This window comes from Argopecten irradians, chromosome 11 (assembly GCF_041381155.1).
Source record: "Argopecten irradians isolate NY chromosome 11, Ai_NY, whole genome shotgun sequence".
NCBI classification, from domain to species: domain Eukaryota; kingdom Metazoa; phylum Mollusca; class Bivalvia; order Pectinida; family Pectinidae; genus Argopecten; species Argopecten irradians.
This window is the reverse complement of record NC_091144.1, coordinates 1,706,310-1,733,912: the sequence shown is the minus strand read 5'-3', so window position 1 is coordinate 1,733,912 and position 27,603 is coordinate 1,706,310. Positions and strand designations below refer to the sequence as shown.

Below are 27,603 nucleotides of genomic sequence, written 5' to 3'. Positions count from 1 at the left end.
AAAAATTTACAAAAAAAAACAACATTTTTGAGCTTAAGTCCGATTTTTTCATTTCCTGTGTAAAAATTACAACATATATTGGATTATTTGGTACTGATATGTACTTGTGGTTCGTTCTGTTGTGGTCATTTTGATACTTCATTTGTCTACTTCAGTTGAAAAATGTCAATGTTATGACTATTTTTCATTTTTTAGTGAAATTCGAGATTGCGGCCATCTTGATGACGTCATAACCGGAAGTTCATCCCAACTTATGCAATGTTAACATTATGATTTGTGATCAGTGGGTCATAAGGGTTATTCGGAGGTTTGGGGGGGTGCATGTGGGACCCTCCTAGCCCATGGCCTAATAGATAGACATCGACGTGTCACTTTTCCCAACACAACATGTCGGGTTCTGAAAAATGAAGGCATTCATAATCAACGTACATTTTCCAATGTTGATGATGAAGACCTTTTACCTCCTCTCATTGTAATATAATCACCGGATAATTGACGCCGAAAATGTTACATTAAAGATAGCTTCCGGTTGCCGATGTCATCATTTTTCTAGCACCTCGCACAATAATATATGTCTACAATAATTTAAGGATGATGATTATTATTTTATTCTATCAACGGGAAATAGCTAAATCCATCTTGAATGTGGCATTATGAGATATTATGTTATAAGCCAAATCCCCCCGTGATCTCTCGGTAACATTTTGCATATAATTAATATATAAGTGCTGAAAACCTTTCACTTAAATAAAATTACAAAATTAAACTCCATATATCATAGACACAGTTGGTTTGGTCGAAATACTGGCCAGCAGTTCGATTCTTATCATCATTTATGAATGGAAAGGAATTGTTAGTATCCCCACAATCCACAAATAGCAGGGTAAGTGACGTCATTTTTTCTTCACAAAATTACATTATTGTTAACCGATTATTGATGTTCGAAAATGGGAGTTCTAGACAATATCAAAATAACAAACTTACCCTAACATAGTGTTCAGCAACAAAATTTTGAGCCCCGGATAAATAGAAACAAGATTCAACATCCTTCATTCTGTTAGCAGCCTGGCACTTGAGTCTTGACCCCACGTCGTCATAGTTGTACCAGGTTGGGATAAACTTGGGATCAGACTGAAGTCCGTTTAATAGTTTTCTCTTCAAATCACAGTCCATAATAAAATAATTCTACGAAAAAGTAGTGAAACAAACTGAAAGAGAAAAATAATCTGTATTAGTTAAATAAGCACTTTCTCATGCATTATGCATGAAAGAGACCTCTGTACAACATTATTGACTGACTGAAAAGAAAAGTTATTAAGCTCCTTTCGGGACACGTCGTCATTTACATTTTGTGTAACCCAAACACCAGAGACACCATGAAACAAGAGGCCCAAGGGGCCTTAACGGTCATCTGACTACCTTGGCAATAGTAAAATTAATAATATAAGGTGTCACTTTGTCAGGACCATGTCAGGATCATTTTCAATTTCTTTCAACAAATTTTATTTCAAACAAGAGGCCCAAGGGCCTTAACATGTAGGAAATTAATTAGATATAGTGTCATGATAGCCATCATCGATTTGGGATCAACCAGAGATGTAACAATACTTTGTCAGGACCATGTGAGGATAATTTCATGCAGGTTTTAGTCAGAACTTGAGAAGAAGTTCAAAATGTGTTTTCAAGATGGCGGCTGTGGCGGCCATCTTGGATTTCGGATCGACCAGAAAAATAACAACACTTTGTCGGGACCATTTCAGGATCATTTCAGACAAGTTTCAGCCAAATCGCACCGGTAGAACTTGAGAAGTTCAAAATGTGTTTTCAAGATGGCGGCTGAGGTGGCCATCTTGGATTTCGGATCGACCCGAAATATAACAACACTTGGTCGGGACCATGTCAGGATCAATCCATGCAAGTTTCAGCCAAATCTCAACAATAGAAGTTGAGAAGAAGTTCAAAATGTGTTTTCAAAATGGCGGCTGTGGCGGCCATCTTGGATTTCAGATCGACCCGAAAAATAACAATTCTTTGTTGGGTCCATGTCAGGATCATTTCATGTAAGTTTCAGCTAAATCTCACTGGTAGAACTTGAGAAGAAGTTCAAAATGTGTTTTCAAGATGGCGGCTGTGGCGGCCATCTTGGATTTCTGATCGACCCAAAAACTAACAACACTTTGTCGGGACCATGTCAGGATCATTTCATGCAAGTTTCAGCCAAATCTCACTGGTCGAACTTGAGAAGAAGTTCAAAATGTATTTTCAAGATGGCGGCTGTGGCGGCCATTTTGGATTTCAGATCGACCCGAAAAATAAGAACACTTTGTCGGGACCATGTCAGGATCATTTCATGCAAGTTTCAGCCCAATTCTACCGGTAGAACTTGAGAAGAAGTTCAAAATGTGTTTTAAAGATGGCGGCTGTGGCGGCCATCTTGGATTTCTGATCGACCAGAAAAATAACAATTCTTTGTTGGGTCCATGTCAGGATCATTTCATATAAGTTTCAGCCAAATCTCACTGGTCGAACTAGAGAAGAAGTTCAAAATGCATTTTCAAGATGGCGGCTGTGGCGACCACCTTGGATTTCAGATCGACCCGAAAAATAAGACCACTTTGTCGGGACCTTGTCAGGATCATTTCATGCAAGTTTCAGCCAAATTGTACCAGTAGAACTTGAGAAGAAGTTCAAAATGTGAAAAGTTATGCTAGGTTTACACTATGTTCCCGGCGATCACGGTAGCCCCGTTTGCCCGAAACGTGGTGCGCCGTGGAGTTTTGGCTATTTTTGTCTCTGTATTCAAGTTGAGCTAGGTCTTGTGAAGTTTTGCCACGGTCTTTTACGGATTACGTCATGGACCGTGGATATACGGGAAAGTGCTGTTCCGGGAGGTTAAAGGTACACTACGGCTTTAGCACGGTCTATCAAGAATACCACTACGTTCTCACTAGGCCTGTTACGATCTGATGAGGTCTGCCACGTTTTACACGTTTTGATCAAGCTACGATACGTTTTTCACGGTCCGCCAAGGCTTACTAGGGATGAAAGTCTGATACCGGGATTTTTTTTGAAGCAAATGAAACAATATTTATTGCCGAAAATGTCATTTCAAACACATTTTAATTACAAATTATATTTGGTATGAATATATAATTATTATAGCCAAGTGTTTTTACGCCATTTTTTTCTGTAATGGTTAATCACTTAATCTGTCTTTTGCAATAATAGCTTTTGTATAATTTGATGGTTTTAATGTGTTTGATAATGACTATTTCTATTTAATAATACAAATAATCCATGAAGTAGCAAATATGTACCAGGCCAGGCAATGATACTTCATCAGATATTGGTTACAACGTAAGACCGTAATAAGACGTAACACGCCGTATCACGTCGGGCTTTCAATCGCTACAAGCCGTGATGTGCCTTGACAGAACGTATCGAAACGGTTATCATCCACCTTGGCTTGCCGTCAAAACCTTGACAAACCTTGACAAAACGGCACAAAACGTGCAGCCAATCTGCATCAACCGTGATAAAACGTGGAAAAAACGCAACAGAACGTCACAAAACTTGAAATCACCGTTAGATTCCGGAAAACGTGCTTCATTTCAACAAATTTTATTGCAAATAATATGCAAATGGATTTGGCAACAGGCAAAGCCTATATTAGCCATCTCCAAACAAAGGAGAAGGAGAAGGACGTGATAGACAAACGTGAGCGGTCGTGATTATCGTGGATGCCGTGCCAGATTTTTAAACTGTCAAAAGATTTGCCACGGCAGTCACGGTACAGATGGTGAACGCCACAGGACGCAATAAAACGGGATTGACGTAACAAAACGTAACGGTGCGTACGAGGCCGTAACAAAACTTCCAGACGGTCCGTGGTGGAACGGGCAGCAAGCACGTTCCCTTGAATCTCGCCGGGATTCCAAGTTTTGTGACGTTCTGTAGCGTTTTTTCCACGTTTTATCACGGTTGATGCAGATTGGCTGCACGTTTTGTGCCGTTTTGTCCAGGTTTGTCAAGGTTTTGACCACAGGGACTTGTAACGTAGGTTGTGTGAAAGTCTGTTGTATATACATGTGTACTAGGCCTATATACTATATAAAAGGACAAGGGAACCAACGGCTCGCTTGGAAGAGGTACACCTGCCTCTACAAAAGTCGTCCGTATTCCGTCAAACATGGATAAATATGTATATATTTAATACTAATATATTCTTAAATAAATTTTCGATACGGAAAACACAACTTCAGACACGAAATAATATATTAACATACCTTTATTTCATTATGAACGTGGAAAATGCAGTCAGATATCCTCACTGTCGTTATGCCTGTCCAGTGAAATCTAGGTCAAAGGCACTCATATTCCCTTGTAACAAATTTTGTATGCATTCATTTCACTTTCTGGTGATATTTTCCCATTGCAAATACAAAAAGGCTATCTCCGATAACGCTTTCATTAATCCAATCCAACAACTAAGCGAGGAATCACACTTTTTTATCCAGCACTCGACTCTTGTTCGTATAATCCGCCATATTGTAATTGATGATGGGTACCTTTTTAGTGTACTCGCCCTTACCCGATACTGCACTGAAATTCTGTACCCAGACTCTGTATAAATTAAGTTTCATGGTTAAGGTTCTTAGAAGTACTTTTATTTGAAATACACGTATCATTAATTGAAGAATCTAACATAAGTCGGGACTCTAATGTTTTACTTTACCGTTACCACATATGGGGTTTCCAGTTCGGGTCCGGGTATGGGGTACACAATATCCACTCAAACGTGTTTAACCTAGATTTCAGTGGACAAGCAAAACGACAGCGAGGAAATCTGACTGCATTTTCCACGTTCATAGTGAAATAAAGGTATGTTAATATATTATATCATGATTGAAGTTGTGTTTACCATGTCGAAAATTTATTTAAGAATGTATTGGTATTATATATGTACATATTTATCCATGTTTGACGGAATACGGACGACTTTTGTAGAGGCAGGTGTACCTCTTCCAAGCGAGCCGTTGGTTCCCTTGTCCTTTTATATAGTATATAGGCCTAGTACACATGTATACACAACAGACTTTCTCACAACCTACGTTACAAGTCCCTGTGGTTTTGACGGCAAGCCAAGGTGGATGATAACCGTTTTGATGTGTTTTGTATTTTGAATGCTTGTGTAAACTCACGAATATCAAATTGTATAGAATCATGTCAATATTGTGGAATACTTTTTAATGATCATGTTACCCATATTATTTGGCATTGTGATAAAAATAGCGAAATTCGTGACGAGTACTGGTGTTTTTTGGTGAATAATTTTGGATTAGAATTCATGTCGTCGCTTCACAATTGAACAGATTTTGATTTTTGCCTATGATTTCTCAAATAGTGCCTTAGAGAAGTTTAGATTAGGAAATGTATCTTTTTTGTATAGACTCCTGAAAGCATGCGATCCTTATTGCTTTGAATAATATCAACTAATTACTAATTATTAGACTTGAACTTGTACATATTTTGTAAATTTCTATTTGCTTCGTTTTGTTTCTTGTTTTCATGTTAAATGTCATTCTTTATGTAATCTTCAATTTTGGAGGAAATAAAGATAATAATAATTGCCTTGGCCCTGGTACATATTTGCCATTTCATGGAGTTATTTGTATTAACAAATAGAAATAGTCATTATCAAACACATTTAAACCATCAAAGTATACCAAAACTATTATTGCAAAAGGCAAATTAAGTGAGAACCATAACAGAAAAAATTATATTTGAGTAGAAACACCTGGCTATAATTTTATATTTATACCAAATATAATTAAGATTTTCTTCTCTTTGAACACATTTTGTGATTAAAACGGGTTTGAAATGACTTTTTCGGCAATAAATATTGTTTCATTTGCTCGGCAAAAAGTCCGGCTTCAGACTTTCATCCCTAGTAAGCCTTGGTGGACCGTGAAAAACGTATTGGAGCTTGATTAAAACGTAGCAGACCTCATCAGATCGTAACAGGCCTAGAGAGAACGTAGTGGTATCCTTGATAGACCGTGCTAAAGCCGTAGTGTTCCTTTAACCTCCGGGAACAGCACTTTCCCCTATATCCACGGTCCACCACGTAATCCGTAAAAGACCGTGACAAAACTTCACAAGACCTACATGTAGCTCAACTTGAACACAGAGACAAAAATAGCCAAAATACCACGGCGCACCACGTTTCGGGCAAACGGGGCTAACGTGGTCGCCGGGAACATAGTGTAAACCTAGCATTAACGCTCGGCGCACGGCGGACGACGGACGACGACGAACGAAACATGACGACTATAGGTCATCCTGACTCTTCGGGTCAGATGACCTAAAAACACATGCATAATGCATGAGAAAGTGTTACAATTAATTTCCACGGCCCGTCTTAGGATATTTTTGTGTCCTGTTTGTTGAAACGGGACTTTGTATTGTAATTTTGAAAGGAAATGTTCTCTCCAATGGTTGTGTCGCACGAGTGAATATATTGATGTGGATTTGTTCCTTCGTATAAAATACTCCCACATCTGACAGTTTAATATACCAAACGGAGACAGATAACCAACAAATAAAAACAAAAATACCTGACACTTTATTGAGACAAATAAATCTACCGGCTATGAAATATTATATATTTATATGGGAGTTATAGAATATATACAGGTACTTATTTATTTATTATATAATTATATAATAAGTTCAACTTCATGGTTACATATATTACAAATAACATTTAATTTACTATCTCTTGATCATGTGCATTACCCTTACCTTACAAACCACGAGCGCTCAGACCACTTGCAGTCCTTTGTTATGCATATACCCAATATAAAATTCACGGAAAAGTTATTCAAAAAGTTATAATAGAAAACTAAAGTGTAACAATTATATCGTACAATGAATAGCAAGTGAAAGACTTTTGCATGACACTACCACCATTATAGAGATTATAAAATTATTTTGAACAAACAAGCAATTAACTCCATGAAATGTTCTCATATTTTTCTCCTTTCGTTACAAATACATAATGTAAATGTTAAAATTCGACATTTATGAAAAAGGTTACTTTGAAACAATAAAAAAAACCAACTTTTGCCGGTGTTCAGTATAGTAGGAAATTGATAATAATAATGCATATTGGTAAACAAAAACACTTCTACCTATATTCTGTGTTAATGTGGTTACACGTATTTACCCAGTTTTGTTAATCTTTTCACCTGTACAAGCTACATGCTAGTTAGACTTTCGAACACATTTGCAAGACACGCAAACGATGTGAGACGGATGCAGAGTCTTCGAGGAGGAATATCGAATGAAATAATGACTTATTATAGCAACATGTTTATTTGCCGTGTATATTTAATTATAGTCAACATGAATTTAGCGTCAAATGTCAACCCGATATGAAAATATCGATTACACATGATTTTGTTTTTGGCAGCCATTTCTGGTTGACGTACTTTCGGTTTTACCGTGTGAGCGGTACGGTAGATATTAAGAATGGTAGTTATGTTTTTTGACAAAAAATAATATGTAAATGCATGTATACGCATAAGATAATTGGAAACCTACAAAAAAGTATAGAAAACTGTGCCCGAGTGATTTCCGGAGGCAGCGCACCACTACGACACATAGGGACCAATTCGTACCCGGCCGAAAGGTATAGCAGGCCGGGTACGTATATTCGTTCTAAAAATAACCATACGAGGGGTTTTCTGCTGTTTTTAAAAAATATGGAAACGTTGGTCAATTTTCTTTAGCAGATATTTTCATAAGAATATATGCTCCATCATTCAGCAAAGTTTAGCACGTTATGACGATATTTTCTCCCAAAACACACACCTGTCAATAACACATAACTTTTTGGTAGAAATATAATAGACGAATATACTCGACATTACTAGTGGGCGACACCTGAAGGAATGTCGCAGATGAAATGAAGAGAATTGCAAACGGGATTTAACTCTAGCTAAGAGAGCGATTTCACTAGCCCATGAAATAATGTCCCACAGTTTAAAATCATTTTACGATTTAAGTCTATTTGACCCTTGTGAATGTGACCTTGAATGAAAGTCAAGGTCATTCATTTGATCAAACTTGGTAGCCCGTCATCTCAGGATACTACAGACGTAATACCATGGCTACAGGCCTGCCAGATATTGATAGAGGAGGCATTTAAAGATTTTAGCCAATTTGACACTGAACTTGAATAAATGTATTTAAATTTATTTGAACAAATTTGGTAGCCTTCCATTTCAGCATGTTACATACAGGCCCAACATCAGGTCTGTTGACAATAACTCATTGCAGTTGCGATAAAACTTGCACTCCCAATTCAAAACTAGTAGCCAATTCTTTTATGACTTATCCTAATCTTCGAAAGTATATTTTAATTCATTAACAAAATGTAAAGAATGTAAAGAATGTACACATTTAACACACCTTTTTTGTTGAATAAGATATGTTGCAAGTTTGTAAATAAACTTGTATTTTAAGCTTATCCAATGAAATAAAGCAAAAAAAAAAAAAAAAAAAAAAAAAAAAAAAACAATGATTACATAGCATTTATTTAACCCTGACATATGACTTCATAATCACTTAAAAGTGACAATTCTGAACATGCATTAAATGTTAATTTATATTGGAATAAACCAGTTCTTTTGAAAGTTGAAGTTGTAATTGGTATCACTGTGATCTGTCTACAGACCTGTACTGTGGAGTGATCCATGTTTGTAGTGCAAAGAAATAAAGAATAAGCTGGACATTAATTAATCAAACAAACAAGCTCGCCAGCCGAACACAACCACCTCAGTGGAGAAATGTTCAGAACTACTCAAATCACTCTTACAATGGTGTATTTACCCTTTAAGATGCATTATTTTGTCTTAAAAGTAACTTTCCCTAATAAAAGAAGCACCAAAATGGCTATCTAATGATTTTATGTATCCTTTGTGAAAATCTGCCTTGGTCTGCGAAATTATTTTTTCATTAATTCTATGCATTTTTGGCCCCTGGGGACATGCATTGTTTATTATACCGAAAATCTGCTAATCTATTTATTTAATAATATTACTTAAATCTGTGGTGATCGGGTGAATATTTCCTTGTTAAGTATATCAGAAACATATATACATAGAGATTGGCAACTCCGCCATTTTTACGATCGGCATATGTACCTCTGTATGTGCTTAGGGGTTTTTAGATAAACTTTTAAATAGTAAAATACAGCAGAATAACTTTGAAATATTATATAAAAGTTCAGTAATTTTCAGATGGTTTGAGGACGATTTTGGAAAGAAAAATAATATTTTAACTTATATATTAATAAAACAAAATGCACTTCCGGTTTTGAATGTCTGATTTTCGAAAAACCAGGTAAAATTGCCGACTTTCATGCTTTCAAAAAACATATTAAATAACATCAATTGGACAAACTGGTCACATCAAACCATGCTATAATGTTTTAACTTTGTATTGATGCAAAAATATCATGTTTAAAAGAATACACTAGAAAGTAGTTAGCCAAGGGAAAATATCTATAAACCGGAGGTCCCGCTGCCTGTCAACAAAGACAAAGAAGGAGTTTCCAATCTTTATGTATATATGTTTCTGAGTATATACGCTTCCTCCGTCATCATTTTGCAATTAGAAGGGGAGATAACTCTGTGTGAAAGATGAACAGTCACTATGGGGACATGCGCCTCAGGGGAATATGATCATGTCATCGATCAGACGAACACTTTAATACGTTTTCTCTTCGCATCTATTCGAAATATCTATACAGACTTGTAATCCCCTAGATGAGCATTTATAAAAATATATTTACATTCTGAGTGGATCAACCAACTGACGAAAACAAATACACTATGAATACAACGATTCTCGTGCATCGATCAGCTGATTTAAAACAATGCGCCAGTTTTATATAAATAAAAAAATAGTCCCCTACAATATTTTAATGGAAAATATCTTATGTGTCGTTTCTTGATAATTATAGAATCAACTAAAGTTTACTGTAATAAGTCAATCAAATCTTATTTTAACTACATTTCTTGTTTATCGTTTGTCATTTGCAAAACAAGGTCGACCGGAAGGTGGAAGCTTGAAAACGCGACGTTGTGGAACGACTTCGTCATCCAGCTGTGCCATAAATCTCGTTTCTCGTCGTCTTTGGGCGTCATAATTTTAAAACTTTCAAATATTTTTATTTTCATTAATTTTTCTAATGTGAATATATGGATTGAATGTATTTTTTACTAATTTTCATAGCGGATATGAATAGTAGAAGCTATCTACATATCTTCTGAGGAGCGCTAACGTGCTCAACGGGATATGTAGATAGCTTCTGCTATTCATAGCCGCTATGAAAATTAGAAAAATACATCCAATCCCTATATACATGCGTCCATTCGACTCTTTTATTCAAGACTCCAATTATATACAAAACAAATCAAATTCCGGAACTCCGGTAAATTCGTATAAACTAAAGTTAGAACCAATAAGCGGAAAGTAGTAAACGTGAATTATCTCCCTTTTGATTATGTAGGAAATGTAAATTATCTCCCCTTTGACCATACACTCTGTATCCTAGTAAATATTATAAAAAAGTGTACATGTACACCACAGACTGAACGAACGGTCGAAAAAACGAACAAACGCACACCCGAAAGTAAAAAAAAGAAATAATAAATACCGAACGAAAAGAGCAAACGAACAAAAGATAAAAAAAAGGACGAACGAAAAAAAAAATTATATACGCAATGTATCTAGTTGTATAAGGGTTTGCTAAGACATATAAACAAATGTTTTGAAACCCCCCCCCGCTTCCTACGCCCCTGGCATTCAAACAACAATGTATATGTGTTAATATTATGAAAACGTGAAAGCACATCTTTAATCAAAATATTTGTCCTTACGCAGTCTCGTAAATGCATTCTATACCTTTGGTTTCAGTAACTAGTAAGTAACTTAAATCATAACTGAATTCTCTGTCTAACTGCCCATCAGAAGTTTATATATATATATGAATATCGACGTCAAAGTGAAAGTATGCTAATATACGCAATTATTAAGAGCGCAGCTCTTCGGCCGCGTAGAGCGAAGCTCTACTAACCATAACATGTGTGTGAGCATATAGAATCCAATACATTCCAGTACCCCTTGGACTTTGAAATCGTGTCCCGCGGGAAAAGTCTCGCGCCTCCATGCAGGCAGCAAAACTAGCACGACGAGATTTTAAATTTTCTCTGTAGGCAAAACGTTTCACCAGGATACACTTTGAAATTATTGTAAGTAGTTTTAGATAACTACACAAGGATAAGAACGACACAATAAATGTACTGATCAAAATGATATACTGTCTGTGTGTTTCAAGCACAAGGCACCGTCAGGCGTGACGTCAGGAAGCTTGGTGCTAAACATAACGCCACATATTCCCGCGCATTTTTGATACATGGCATGTTGCCAAGTTTTCCGTATTAGAGAGAAACAAGATCGAAAACAAAATTGAAATAATCCATTTAAATATTTCTTTCTGGCCTGTATATGACGACTGCTAGACACAAATATTGAAGAATAGCATTTACTAAAATCAATGATCGGACTACAAATTAAAACAGTTTTTTAATCTCATTCTGAGGTTATATATTTACACTTTTATAGCTGCGCTCTTCTGAGGCATTGCCTTAAAGTCATATTAGCAATATTAGGTAGGCTAGTTCTCGGTAGTCCAATTTGAACTTCAGTCGCTGAAAACTGCTGAAATTTCACCATACAAGCTTTGAAACTGCTTGTTGAACTGTACATTTTACTTCAGTGTTCAGTCAGTCAGTGCTTATTAATTAATATAGATTGAAACTGCTTGTCACTGACAGCTCAAACCTTATAAATTTACCAGAGCAACTTAATTGACCTTCATTTTCTCAGTTTGACAAAACGACGACTGTTTTCAATTTGATGTCTGTTCATCCGATGTAATCAAATTCGGTCGTCTGCTTTTGCGTGCTAGATGTAATTCGAAACTCAGTAACGAGCACTCGGAACTCCTCGGATGTACATGTAACAAAAGGTCGTGCTCGTTTCACCCTCCCGTTTATGCCGATTCTGTACAATAATTTAACAATTTACTTAAATAGATCTTTTATGTTATGGAGATTTAACACAAATATAAGTGTACACTAAATAAATCGCAAAACGACTTATGGTGAGAGTACACTCAGATTTTTGTGTATATCTCAGTAACATAAAAAAATTCTTTAAATGAATGTATAAAATTCAATTTAACTAGTTTAAAAAAAGATAATCGAAATTCCAAATTCATTTTGGGACTATTTAACCAATGAAATTGTTACTCCACTGTCACGGTTTTTTCCCGTTATGACTTGATGAAGTATTTGTTGAAACCAATGAACATGCTCGTTACAAGTAAAAATGAATGATTACGGCTGGTGTCGTCTTCCGTGCGGTCATGTAGAAGTTTTCCTCTATTCATTCGACCTCCATATACTGTAACTCGTCCTGTTTCTAAGATTCCCCCCCCCCCCCGCTATTTCTTTAATATACCTCGTTATAAAACTAATATCCGTTCAAAGGACAATTTAGGTGTTACAAACTATAGCGTCTTGACAGAAACATATTACAAAGATTGGCAACTAAGCCATTTTTACGAGCGGCAGATGTACCTCTGTATGTGCTTTAGGAGCTTATAGATAAACTATTAAATAGTCAATTACAAAAGTTAAGTAATTTTCAGATGGTTTGAGTACGATTTTGGAAAGAAAACAAAATTATTAATAAAACAAACCGCACTTCCGGTTTTGAATGTCTGGTTTTCGAAAAAAAACCCAGGTAAAATTGTTTACTTTCATGCTTACAAAAATAATATTAATTAACATCAATCGGGAAAACTGATCACATCCAACCATGATAAAATGTTTAAACTTTGTGTTGATGTAAACATATCATGTTTAAACGAATACACTTAAAAGTAGTTAGCCAAGGGAAAATGCCTATAAACCGGAGGTCCCGCAGCCTGTCAACAAAGACAAAGAAGGAGTTTCCAATATCTATGTATATTTAATAAAGAAATTTGTGTGTTATTGTCAGGTTCACACACAATATGAAATACAATTTAATTTTCAATGGTATTCCAGAGACACAGGCAGAACATACAAACGATGGACGAGAAACAGAATTGGTGTTAAAAGAATTTGTGAAGACATATCTAAAACTAGAAGACGCAAATGACATTCCATTCCACAATGTACATCGACTCCGTCCCCGCTCCGATGGGAAGCCCAGGGGAATTATAGCGAAATTTGTCAGGTTCGCGGACCGTGAGAGAGTGTTAAAAGCAGCGCCAGAAAACCTTAAGGATCTGCGACAGTATTCTGTCTTCCAACAATTCCCACCTGAGATCGCGCAACGAAGAGCCAACTTGTACCCTAAAATGAGGGAGCTCAAACACAATGGTAATCGGGTTAAATTGGTGTACGACACATTAATTGTTAATGGCACCCCGTATGAGGCCCCTTCGTCATCGAACGCGCCACCACCCGATCGACCAAATAGGCAAGTCCGTTGGAATGGACCCGACCATGACAGAGGACGATCTCGTGCACGTGAGGAACGGGTAAACCAAATGTAGGACAGTCGCCCAGACGACCCCGGGACGGGCAATACACAAACTGATCAACTTCATGTTGGTTTTTTGAACGTCTGCGGGTTAAAATCAAAGTTAAATAACCCTGATTTTCTTTCTTTGATTACAGAATATGACATTTTTATGTGTGTGGAGACGAAAACCGATAACCTTGATGAAATTGTAGTACCCAATGGTTATAATTATCATTTGACAAATAGGATGAAGTGTAAAAAAAAGTCCGGAGGAATTATTGTTATATATAAGCAGATATTGGCTGATGTTTTGCATTTTCATAAAACCGAATCGGAGTTTGTACAGTGGTTTGAAATAACTAAAAACAAATCATTAATACATAACAATGTTTTATTTGGATGTGTGTACATTCCTCCAGAATATTCCAAATATTCGTCAGAAAATGCCTTTACCGATTTGGAAGATGAATTGATAGCACTTTCTAAACATAATCATAACATAATATTAACTGGTGATTTTAATGCAAGATCAGCGACATTATCTGATTATATTGTACCGGATGAAAATCTTTTTGGTATACTAAATATTTCTGATAATAATAATGATAGCAATAACATGTATTCAATTCAACAGCTTCTTGATCAAAATGTTCCTTTAACTAGATATAGCATGGATAACAGTAATCCAAACAGGTATGGGACACGACTTATTGAGTTATGTAAGCGATGTTCTATATTTATAGCTAATGGACGTATAGGAAAAGATATATTTATAGGAGAAACGACATGTCGAGATGTAAGCGTGGTAGACTATCTTCTTTTGTCAGCTGCAAGTTTTAAGTTTGTATCTGACTTTGAAGTCTGTGAATTTAATCCGATGTTCTCCGATGTTCATAAACAACTTCACTTCAAAGTAAATATTAACTATGAAATTTGTTCGCAATCTAAAAACCAAGTAAGTAATTGTCCTAGTATTAAGTGGAATTCTATGAAAACAGACGATTTTGTATCTGCTCTTAATTTAAATTCGAATATTGAATTACAAGATATTAATGCAAAACTAAATGAAATAGTGACACTTACTGATGTAAATCATACAGATATTAACAATATTGTTGAGGACTTGAGTAAAGTTCTGACGTCTACAGCGTCAAATGTATTTGGTGTAAACCAAGCTCACAAAAGTAAAGCTTGTAGTAAACTAAGTAAGCCATGGTTTAACAAAGAATGTAAAGTAGCCCGTAACGCATTTAATTATATTAAAAATATCTATAAAAATAATAAGTCGAGAGAAAACAAAACACAATTAAATAAAAAGGGAAGAGAATATCGAAAGACAATTCATATTAATTTTAAAAAATATCAAGAGAAATGTGCGAAAGAACTGAGAACGCTATCAAGATGTAGTCCTAAGGCTTTTTGGAAAACTTTGAATAAATTTAGTCAGTCGACAAAGAAATCCCCTTGTATTCCCTTAGATATTTTCTATAGATACTTCAAAAAGATTAATCGTGGTGATGATGATGATGATGATGATGGAAGTGGTGATGATGATGATGATGATGATGATGATGATGGAAGTGGTGATGATGATGATAATGATAATGATGATGGTGATGGTGATGATGATGATGATGATGATAGAAGTGGAAGTTATGATGATGATGATGATGATGATGATGATGATGAAGTTAGTAGTGATGCTGATGATGATGGTGACGTTGATGATGATGGTGATGATGATGGGGATGATGGTGATGATGATGATGAGGATGATATATTGAATAGTGAAATAACCGAACTTGAATTACGTAATGCTATTAAACAGTTAAAAAACAATAAGGCCCCTGGTATTGACATGATATTAAATGAATACTTAAAAAACTCTCCGCCTGAACTATTAACTATATATTGTAAACTTTTTAATGTCATTTTGGATACAGGATTATTACCTGAGAGTTGGACTATTGGTATTATAAAACCCATGTACAAAAATAAAGGAAGTGAGCAAGATCCGGATAATTATAGAGCAATAACCCTTATAAGTTGTCTTGGGAAATTGTTTACTTCTATCATAAACACAAGGTTGAATAAATACTCTATTCAAAGAAACCTCATTTCAAAAAATCAGGCAGGATTTAGAAAGAATCACTCCACGATGGATAATGTTTTTATTTTGCAATCTCTGATATCTCTATATCTCGCTAATAATAAAAAGCTGTATTGCACTTTTGTTGATTTTCGAAAAGCATTTGATACTGTGTGGCGTGTAGGTTTATGGAAAAAGATTAGGAAAAGCAAAATAAAGGGAAAATGTTTTAAAGTAATTTATAATATGTATGATAATATAAAAATCTTGTGTACAATACAATGGTCAAATATCTGATTGTTTCCCGTGCCTAGTTGGTGTCCGCCAGGGTGAAAATCTATCCCCATTTCTTTTCTCAATATTCCTAAACGATTTAGAACAATATATGGAGGTTGCAGGAGTTAGCTCCCTTGAGACTATCGAACAGAAAATGTCTGATAAATTAAGCATATTTTTGAAAATATTCATATTACTTTATGCAGATGATACTGTGATACGTTTCCGAAACACCAGAAGGTATGCAAAACGCACTAGATATTTTTCAACAGTATTGCGATACATGGAAACTTCAGGTAAATATTAACAAAACTAAAGTGTTAGTGTTCAGCAAGAGGAAAACTAAACAGGTGTATAATTTCGTGCTTAACGGTCATGTCTTGGAAACAACAGATACTTTTACATATTTAGGCATCACTTTTAAATATAATGGTAATTTTTTCCAACGCTATTAACAGATTGGTTGACCAAGCCCAAAAAATCAATATTCGCTATATATAAAAAGGTGCGTAACCAAGCTATTCCAATAGATTTACAACTAAAATTATTTGATTCGTTAGTTGAACCAATACTGCATATATGGTTCCGAAGTTTGGGGGTATGGGAATTTAAAGTCAGTCGTGCAAACACACCTGAAATTTCTGCAAAAACGAATACCTTCAAGTCAGAAGTAAGCAACTGTACACCAGCATTTTATCGGTGTTAATGGGGAACTGGGGGCCAACTGGAAGAATCCCACTCGAAAGTAAAAGAATCAAACTGAGAATGCACGCTGTGTATGGAATAGACATTAAATAGACCTGTACACCAAAATGAAAAATAAATTAAGTAGTATAGCATTTAAAAAACTAGATCTCGAAAGTTAACATTTTCGTAAGGAATATACACATTTAAAAGGGTAATCTTTCCATTAAAAATAATTATTGAGAGAATCAGGTTCCCGGGATGCTCCAAATATCTTCCTCAATTGAAAAACAAAATAAATAACAGATTTATAAAAGAGATGTTATGAAACAGAGAGCGCCTTCCAAGATCAGTATTATACAAAAAATGGTTACACAGGTATGTGGAAACTTCCTCAAGAGGGCAAACTTTATCATAATATATAAAAAAAGAATATTGGATTTGAAAATTATATCTTAATAAAATTATCGGAAATGAATAGAGTATACATAACTAAATTCCGTACATCAAGATTTAAAAATTCCAATTGAGACTGGAAGAGTGGCGTAATGTTGAGAAACGTGAAAGAATATGCATTTATGCAATGAAAATATCGGGGATGAATTTCACTAATCATTTTTGTGTATTTAAACACGAAGAAATAAAAAAAATATACGTTATTAAATATGATCCCACAGTATTATTATAGTAATCCCAGTCTTCATAAGATGGGTGGGCATTATAGGTATTGTGTAATATCCAATTATTGAAGAAGGTGTCTCTATTCATTAGAGAAAAATGATGGTATTTTTGTAAATGTGTGGAATAAAAGCTATGATAGTAGTACTGTAGTAAATATTGTATAAATTTCCAAATTTAACTTGTCCATGATATTTAGTAATTTGGTAATGATATAAAAATTGTCCATCCAGCAACGAGCAGTTTGAAAAATAGTAACTTGTAATTTATAATCCGATGTAAGCACATTATAATTGTGTCATGGAGACAGAAAAATAAAATTCTTGAAAAATCCTGGTTCGGCACCGAGTTGTTTAAGTTATAAAAATCACAGGACACCAAACGAAGAAATCAAGTGGAATTTGCTTTTCTCTTTTATGTGTAATTTCTTTCTCTACATACATCAAACCTAATGTGGCACATTACATAGAAAATATAAAATGATTTTCGCTCGTATTGGCGATGTAAAGTCCAATAAGTAGACACCGAATTAACTAACCGTAGATGGTCGAACCACCTTAAGAAAGTTCCGAATTTTGAAAAATGACCACACACATTTCCACTATCTGGTAATTCCAAGAAATATCCTGAAGCTGACCGCCTTGAAGGTGGGAATCCAACTGATGTTCATAATCAGGCATGTTTATTATAATAAAATGACCATTGTCCAATAGTAAACCCGGATGTAATCAAGATTAAAAGAGCAAAAAGATATTATCACAATTAAACGACTTGACAATATATCGACAGTTTGATATAAAATATATCTACTTAAGCTTATCAATGACACCATTGCCTCAAGGAAGATTATAAACACTTTGACACATGTGAATACTATATGTAATTGGTGGACACTCCACAAAAAATAAGACCACAATGCCTTAGGGTAGATTTTAAAACATGATCAAACACATCTATAGGTAAAATATACAATTAAATAACAAACAAAGACAATCTCAAATTTCTCTATGACATAATATATGTTTCTGATTATACAGTGCTGTATATGAATGCTATGGATCACCTGTAAATGTGTGATTATTTCGTGGATTTTTTATCTTGTCATATATACTTATGATAGCAGGGCGTATGACAAGCCAAGTTATTTCTTATTCTATTAATTCCGATATCGGAATTAAAATTTCCGATATCGGAATTGAAATTTCTAGAAGCGTTAGAGCTCCTCGGAAGATATGCAGATAGCTTCTTATATTCAAAGCCGCTATGAAAATTAGAAAAATACATTCAATCCATATATTTACATTAGAATAACTTATGATGAAAATAAGAATTATTAAAAGGTTATTATATCATATTTAAAATTATGACACCCATATACGACGAGAAACGAGATTAATAGAACAGCTGGATGACAAAGTCATTCCACAACGTCGCGTTTTCAAGCTTCCGTCTTCCGGTCGACCTTTTTTGTGCAAATGACAAATCGATAAACAAGAAATATTAGTTAAAATAAGATTTGATTGACTATTACAGTAAACCTTAGTTGATTCTATATCAAGAAACAGCACATTAGAGAATATACATTTGAATATTGTGGGGGGATATTTTTATTGATATGAAACTGACGTGATGTTTGAAATCAGCTGATCGATGCACGAGAATCTTTGTATTCATAGTGTATTCGTTTTTGTCAGTTGATTGATTCATATAGTGACGAAACACTCAGAATGTAAACATAACCTGATGAAGTATTTGTTGAAGCCAATGAACATGCTCGTTACAAGTAAAAATGAATGATTTGGGCTGGTGTCGTCTTCCGTGTGGTCATGTATTTGAAGTTTTCCTCTGTTAATTTCGATCCACATGTACCTCCTGTTCTCCTATTATTTTTTTGTGACCCCGGAGGTTCAGAGGTCTTACAAGTTCCCTCTATTTCCTCGTTATCTTCGTTCAAAGGGCAATTAAGGTGTTGAAATCTACAGTGTGTAACAGGGCGAGAGTAGTGTGCAGACAACCGGGCTCGAACCCGCGACCCCAGACTTACTGGTCCGCCGCTCTACCGCTCTATGTACAATTAAAACCTGCTACAAATGTATTGACAGAAACATATATATTAGAGAGATTGGCAACTAAGCCATTTTTACGAGCGGCAGATGTTCCTCTGTATGCGCTTTAGGAGCTTTTAGATATACTATGTAATAGTCAAATGCAGGAGAAAAAATTTAATATGTTACAAAACTTAAGTGATTTGCAGATGGTTTGAGTGTAATTTCTGAAAGAAAAAAATATTTTCAACTAAAATACCAATAAAACAAAATGCACTTCCGGTTTTGAATGTCTAAACCAGGTAAAAATGCTGATTTTCATGCTTTAAATCATTTTAAGCGTGACAATTGGTCATATCAAGTCATGATAAAATGTTAAAAAATTGTATTAATGCAGAAATAATACAATGAAATAATACACTAAAATAGTTAGCCAAGGGAACCGGATGTCCCTCTGTCTGTCAACAAAGACAAAGAAGGAGTTTCCAATCTCTATGTATATATGTTTCTGGTATTGTATTATGATTGTATAATTGCCACTTACCTATTTTGTTGATCTTACAGTTGTCTTTAAAATATCCGGTCAGTTAGACATTAACGTCGATGCTTCAATCAAGCACTATCTATATATATATATGTGGATGTCATTATTCATAGTTGTTGATATCTCAGGTTCGATTTAAATACACAGCCAAGTGGGCACATAACATCCGGAAAACGTTTTGGTGTTGGTATAGATTGACCTTACAGTTCTCTTTCAAAATGTCAGTTTAGATTTAACGATGATACACAGAAGTGCTACCTCTATTCAATTTGCATATTACAGAGTTATAAGGACACAGGTCTTTCTATACACAGACAGCTGTGGTCAATGTACACAGGTTACTGTTTGTAAGACAGAGGTCTTTCTGTACACAGACAGCTGTGGTCAATGTACACAGGTTACTGTTTGTAAGACACAGGTCTTTCTGTACACAGACAGCTGTGGTCAATGTACACAGGTTACTTTTAGTAAGACACAGGTCTTTCTATACACAGACAGCTGTGGTCAATGTACACAGGTTACTCTTAGTAAGACACAGGTCTTTCTGTACACAGACAGCTGTGGTCAATGTACACAGGTTACTGTTTGTAAGACACAGGTCTTTCTATGTACACCTATACACAGACAGCTGTGGTCAATGTACACAGATTACTCTTAGTAAGACAGAGGTCTTTCTGTACACAGACAGCTGTGGTCAATGTACACAGGTTACTGTTTGTAAGACACAGGTCTTTCTGTACACAGACAGCTGTGGTCAATGTACACAGGTTACTGTTTGTAAGACAGAGGTCTTTCTGTACACAGACAGCTGTGGTCAATGTACACAGGTTACTGTTTGTAAGACAGAGGTCTTTCTGTACACAGACAGCTGTGGTCAATGTACACAGGTTACTGTTTGTAAGACAGAGGTCTTTCTGTACACAGACAGCTGTGGTCAATGTACACAGGTTACTGTTTGTAAGACAGAGGTCTTTCTGTACACAGACAGCTGTGGTCAATGTACACAGGTTACTGTTTGTAAGACAGAGGTCTTTCTGTACACAGACAGCTGTGGTCAATGTACACAGGTTACTGTTTGTAAGACAGAGGTCTTTCTGTACACAGACAGCTGTGGTCAATGTACACAGGTTACTGTTTGTAAGACACAGGTCTTTCTGTACACAGACAGCTGTGGTCAATGTACACAGGTTACTGTTTGTAAGACACAGGTCTTTCTATACACAGACAGCTGTGGTCAATGTACACAGGTTACTGTTTGTAAGACAGAGGTCTTTCTGTACACAGACAGCTGTGGTCAATGTACACAGGTTACTGTTTGTAAGACAGAGGTCTTTCTGTACACAGACAGCTGTGGTCAATGTACACAGGTTACTGTTTGTAAGACAGAGGTCTTTCTGTACACAGACAGCTGTGGTCAATGTACACAGGTTACTGTTTGTAAGACAGAGGTCTTTCTGTACACAGACAGCTGTGGTCAATGTACACAGGTTACTGTTTGTAAGACAGAGGTCTTTCTGTACACAGACAGCTGTGGTCAATGTACACAGGTTACTGTTTGTAAGACACAGGTCTTTCTGTACACAGACAGCTGTGGTCAATGTACACAGGTTACTGTTTGTAAGACACAGGTCTTTCTATACACAGACAGCTGTGGTCAATGTACACAGGTTACTGTTTGTAAGACAGAGGTCTTTCTGTACACAGACAGCTGTGGTCAATGTACACAGGTTACTGTTTGTAAGACACAGGTCTTTCTGTACACAGACAGCTGTGGTCAATGTACACAGGTTACTGTTTGTAAGACACAGGTCTTTCTGTACACAGACAGCTGTGGTCAATGTACACAGGTTACTGTTTGTAAGACACATGTCTTTCTGTACACAGACAGCTGTGGTCAATGTACACAGGTTACTGTTTGTAAGACAGAGGTCTTTCTGTACACAGACAGCTGTGGTCAATGTACACAGGTTACTGTTTGTAAGACACAGGTCTTTCTATACACAGACAGCTGTGGTCAATGTACACAGGTTACTGTTTGTAAGACAGAGGTCTTTCTGTACACAGACAGCTGTGGTCAATGTACACAGGTTACTGTTTGTAAGACACAGGTCTTTCTATACACAGACAGCTGTGGTCAATGTACACAGGTTACTGTTTGTAAGACAGAGGTCTTTCTGTACACAGACAGCTGTGGTCAATGTACACAGGTTACTGTTTGTAAGACAGAGGTCTTTCTGTACACAGACAGCTGTGGTCAATGTACACAGGTTACTGTTTGTAAGACAGAGGTCTTTCTGTACACAGACAGCTGTGGTCAATGTACACAGGTTACTCTTAGTAAGACAGAGGTCTTTCTGTACACAGACAGCTGTGGTCAATGTACACAGGTTACTGTTTGTAAGACAGAGGTCTTTCTGTACACAGACAGCTGTGGTCAATGTACACAGGTTACTGTTTGTAAGACACAGGTCTTTCTGTACACAGACAGCTGTGGTCAATGTACACAGGTTACTGTTTGTAAGACAGAGGTCTTTCTGTACACAGACAGCTGTGGTCAATGTACACAGGTTACTGTTTGTAAGACAGAGGTCTTTCTGTACACAGACAGCTGTGGTCAATGTACACAGGTTACTGTTTGTAAGACAGAGGTCTTTCTGTACACAGACAGCTGTGGTCAATGTACACAGGTTACTGTTTGTAAGACACAGGTCTTTCTGTACACAGACAGCTGTGGTCAATGTACACAGGTTACTGTTTGTAAGACACAGGTCTTTCTATACACAGACAGCTGTGGTCAATGTACACAGGTTACTGTTTGTAAGACACAGGTCTTTCTATACACAGACAGCTGTGGTCAATGTACACCTATACACAGACAGCTGTGGTCAATGTACACAGGTTACTGTTTGTAAGACAGAGGTCTTTCTGTACACAGACAGCTGTGGTCAATGTACACAGGTTACTGTTTGTAAGACAGAGGTCTTTCTGTACACAGACAGCTGTGGTCAATGTACACAGGTTACTGTTTGTAAGACACAGGTCTTTCTATACACAGACAGCTGTGGTCAATGTACACAGGTTACTGTTTGTAAGACACAGGTCTTTCTGTACACAGATATCTGTGGTCAATGTACACAGGTTACTGTTTGTACGACACATGTCTTTCTATACACAGACAGCTGTGGTCAATGTACACCTATACACAGACAGCTGTGGTCAATGTACACAGATTACTCTTAGTAAGACAGAGGTCTTTCTGTACACAGACAGCTGTGGTCAATGTACACAGGTTACTGTTTGTAAGACAGAGGTCTTTCTGTACACAGACAGCTGTGGTCAATGTACACAGGTTACTGTTTGTAAGACAGAGGTCTTTCTGTACACAGACAGCTGTGGTCAATGTACACAGGTTACTGTTTGTAAGACAGAGGTCTTTCTGTACACAGACAGCTGTGGTCAATGTACACAGGTTACTGTTTGTAAGACAGAGGTCTTTCTGTACACAGACAGCTGTGGTCAATGTACACAGGTTACTGTTTGTAAGACAGAGGTCTTTCTGTACACAGACAGCTGTGGTCAATGTACACAGGTTACTGTTTGTAAGACAGAGGTCTTTCTGTACACAGACAGCTGTGGTCAATGTACACAGGTTACTGTTTTGTAAGACAGAGGTCTTTCTGTACACAGACAGCTGTGGTCAATGTACACAGGTTACTGTTTGTAAGACACAGGTCTTTCTATACACAGACAGCTGTGGTCAATGTACACAGGTTACTGTTTGTAAGACACAGGTCTTTCTGTACACAGACAGCTGTGGTCAATGTACACAGGTTACTGTTTGTAAGACACAGGTCTTCCTATACACAGACAGCTGTGGTCAATGTACACCTATACACAGACAGCTGTGGTCAATGTACACAGATTACTCTTAGTAAGACAGAGGTCTTTCTGTACACAGACAGCTGTGGTCAATGTACACAGGTTACTGTTTGTAAGACAGAGGTCTTTCTGTACACAGACAGCTGTGGTCAATGTACACAGGTTACTGTTTGTAAGACAGAGGTCTTTCTGTACACAGACAGCTGTGGTCAATGTACACAGGTTACTGTTTGTAAGACAGAGGTCTTTCTGTACACAGACAGCTGTGGTCAATGTACACAGATTACTCTTAGTAAGACAGAGGTCTTTCTGTACACAGACAGCTGTGGTCAATGTACACAGGTTACTGTTTGTAAGACACAGGTCTTTCTATACACAGACAGCTGTGGTCAATGTACACAGGTTACTGTTTGTAAGACAGAGGTCTTTCTGTACACAGACAGCTGTGGTCAATGTACACAGGTTACTGTTTGTAAGACAGAGGTCTTTCTGTACACAGACAGCTGTGGTCAATGTACACAGGTTACTGTTTGTAAGACAGAGGTCTTTCTGTACACAGACAGCTGTGGTCAATGTACACAGGTTACTGTTTGTAAGACAGAGGTCTTTCTGTACACAGACAGCTGTGGTCAATGTACACAGGTTACTGTTTGTAAGACACAGGTCTTTCTGTACACAGACAGCTGTGGTCAATGTACACAGGTTACTGTTTGTAAGACACAGGTCTTTCTGTACACAGACAGCTGTGGTCAATGTACACAGGTTACTGTTTGTAAGACACAGGTCTTTCTGTACACAGACAGCTGTGGTCAATGTACACAGGTTACTGTTTGTAAGACACAGGTCTTTCTGTACACAGACAGCTGTGGTCAATGTACACAGGTTACTGTTTGTAAGACAGAGGTCTTTCTGTACACAGACAGCTGTGGTCAATGTACACAGGTTACTGTTTGTAAGACAGAGGTCTTTCTGTACACAGACAGCTGTGGTCAATGTACACAGGTTACTGTTTGTAAGACAGAGGTCTTTCTGTACACAGACAGCTGTGGTCAATGTACACAGGTTACTGTTTGTAAGACACAGGTCTTTCTATACACAGACAGCTGTGGTCAATGTACACAGGTTACTGTTTGTAAGACAGAGGTCTTTCTGTACACAGACAGCTGTGGTCAATGTACACAGGTTACTGTTTGTAAGACAGAGGTCTTTCTGTACACAGACAGCTGTGGTCAATGTACACAGGTTACTGTTTGTAAGACAGAGGTCTTTCTGTACACAGACAGCTGTGGTCAATGTACATAGGTTACTGTTTGTAAGACACAGGTCTTTCTATACACAGACAGCTGTGGTCAATGTACACAGGTTACTGTTTGTAAGACACAGGTCTTTCTATACACAGACAGCTGTGGTCAATGTACACAGGTTACTGTTTGTAAGACAGAGGTCTTTCTGTACACAGACAGCTGTGGTCAATGTACACAGGTTACTGTTTGTAAGACAGAGGTCTTTCTGTACACAGACAGCTGTGGTCAATGTACACAGGTTACTGTTTGTAAGACACAGGTCTTTCTATACACAGACAGCTGTGGTCAATGTACACAGGTTACTGTTTGTAAGACAGAGGTCTTTCTGTACACAGACAGCTGTGGTCAATGTACACAGGTTACTGTTTGTAAGACACAGGTCTTCCTATACACAGACAGCTGTGGTCAATGTACACCTATACACAGACAGCTGTGGTCAAGGTACACTCTTAGTAAGACAGAGGTCTTTCTGTACACAGACAGCTGTGGTCAATGTACACAGGTTACTGTTTGTAAGACAGAGGTCTTTCTGTACACAGACAGCTGTGGTCAATGTACACAGGTTACTGTTTGTAAGACAGAGGTCTTTCTGTACACAGACAGCTGTGGTCAATGTACACAGATTACTCTTAGTAAGACAGAGGTCTTTCTGTACACAGACAGCTGTGGTCAATGTACACAGGTTACTGTTTGTAAGACACAGGTCTTTCTGTACACAGACAGCTGTGGTCAATGTACACAGGTTACTGTTTGTAAGACACAGGTCTTTCTGTACACAGACAGCTGTGGTCAATGTACACAGGTTACTGTTTGTAAGACACAGGTCTTTCTGTACACAGACAGCTGTGGTCAATGTACACAGGTTACTGTTTGTAAGACACAGGTCTTTCTGTACACAGACAGCTGTGGTCAATGTACACAGGTTACTGTTTGTAAGACACAGGTCTTTCTATACACAGACAGCTGTGGTCAATGTACACAGGTTACTGTTTGTAAGACAGAGGTCTTTCTGTACACAGACAGCTGTGGTCAATGTACACAGGTTACTGTTTGTAAGACAGAGGTCTTTCTGTACACAGACAGCTGTGGTCAATGTACACATGTTACTGTTTGTAAGACACAGGTCTTTCTGTACACAGACAGCTGTGGTCAATGTACACAGGTTACCGTTTGTAAGACAAGACAGGTCTTTCTGTACACAGACAGCTGTGGTCAATGTACACAGGTTACTGTTTGTAAGACAGAGGTCTTTCTGTACACAGACAGCTGTGGTCAATGTACACAGGTTACTGTTTGTAAGACAGAGGTCTTTCTGTACACAGACAGCTGTGGTCAATGTACACAGGTTACTGTTTGTAAGACAGAGGTCTTTCTGTACACAGACAGCTGTGGTCAATGTACACAGGTTACTGTTTGTAAGACAGAGGTCTTTCTGTACACAGACAGCTGTGGTCAATGTACACAGGTTACTGTTTGTAAGACAGAGGTCTTTCTGTACACAGACAGCTGTGGTCAATGTACACAGGTTACTCTTTGTAAGACAGAGGTCTTTCTGTACACAGACAGCTGTGGTCAATGTACACAGGTTACTGTTTGTAAGACAGAGGTCTTTCTGTACACAGACAGCTGTGGTCAATGTACACAGGTTACTGTTTGTAAGACAGAGGTCTTTCTGTACACAGACAGCTGTGGTCAATGTACACAGGTTACTGTTTGTAAGACAGAGGTCTTTCTGTACACAGACAGCTGTGGTCAATGTACACAGGTTACTGTTTGTAAGACACAGGTCTTTCTATACACAGACAGCTGTGGTCAATGTACACAGGTTACTGTTTGTAAGACAGAGGTCTTTCTGTACACAGACAGTTGTGGTCAATGTACACAGATTACTCTTAGTAAGACAGAGGTCTTTCTGTACACAGACAGCTGTGGTCAATGTACACAGGTTACTGTTTGTAAGACACAGGTCTTTCTATACACAGACAGCTGTGGTCAATGTACACAGGTTACTGTTTGTAAGACAGAGGTCTTTCTGTACACAGACAGCTGTGGTCAATGTACACAGGTTACTGTTTGTAAGACACAGGTCTTTCTGTACACAGACAGCTGTGGTCAATGTACACAGGTTACTGTTTGTAAGACACAGGTCTTTCTATACACAGACAGCTGTGGTCAATGTACACAGGTTACTGTTTGTAAGACAGAGGTCTTTCTGTACACAGACAGCTGTGGTCAATGTACACAGGTTACTGTTTGTAAGACAGAGGTCTTTCTGTACACAGACAGCTGTGGTCAATGTACACAGGTTACTGTTTGTAAGACAGAGGTCTTTCTGTACACAGACAGCTGTGGTCAATGTACACAGGTTACTGTTTGTAAGACAGAGGTCTTTCTGTACACAGACAGCTGTGGTCAATGTACACAGGTTACTGTTTGTAAGACAGAGGTCTTTCTGTA

At 37.2% G+C, this 27,603-nt stretch overlaps 1 protein-coding gene across 2 annotated transcripts in view; it reads right to left on the bottom strand.

The window, feature by feature from the left end:
* Nucleotides 1–27,603, bottom strand: part of LOC138334272 (histidine N-alpha-methyltransferase-like) — an 80,116-nt gene that overhangs the window by 31,666 nt on the left and 20,847 nt on the right. Inside the window, exons 1-2 of one of the 2 annotated variants that reach the window (XM_069282909.1) lie at nucleotides 19,964–20,223; nucleotides 985–1,208 (exon numbers count right to left, since the gene is read on the bottom strand). In XM_069282909.1, coding sequence (XP_069139010.1) covers nucleotides 985–1,173 — 189 coding nt within the window. In that variant the 5' untranslated portion in view covers nucleotides 1,174–1,208; nucleotides 19,964–20,223. Of the gene's footprint in view, nucleotides 1–984; nucleotides 1,209–19,963; nucleotides 20,224–27,603 lie in introns of those variants that run through there. The other variant, XM_069282910.1, reaches the window with a different exon arrangement.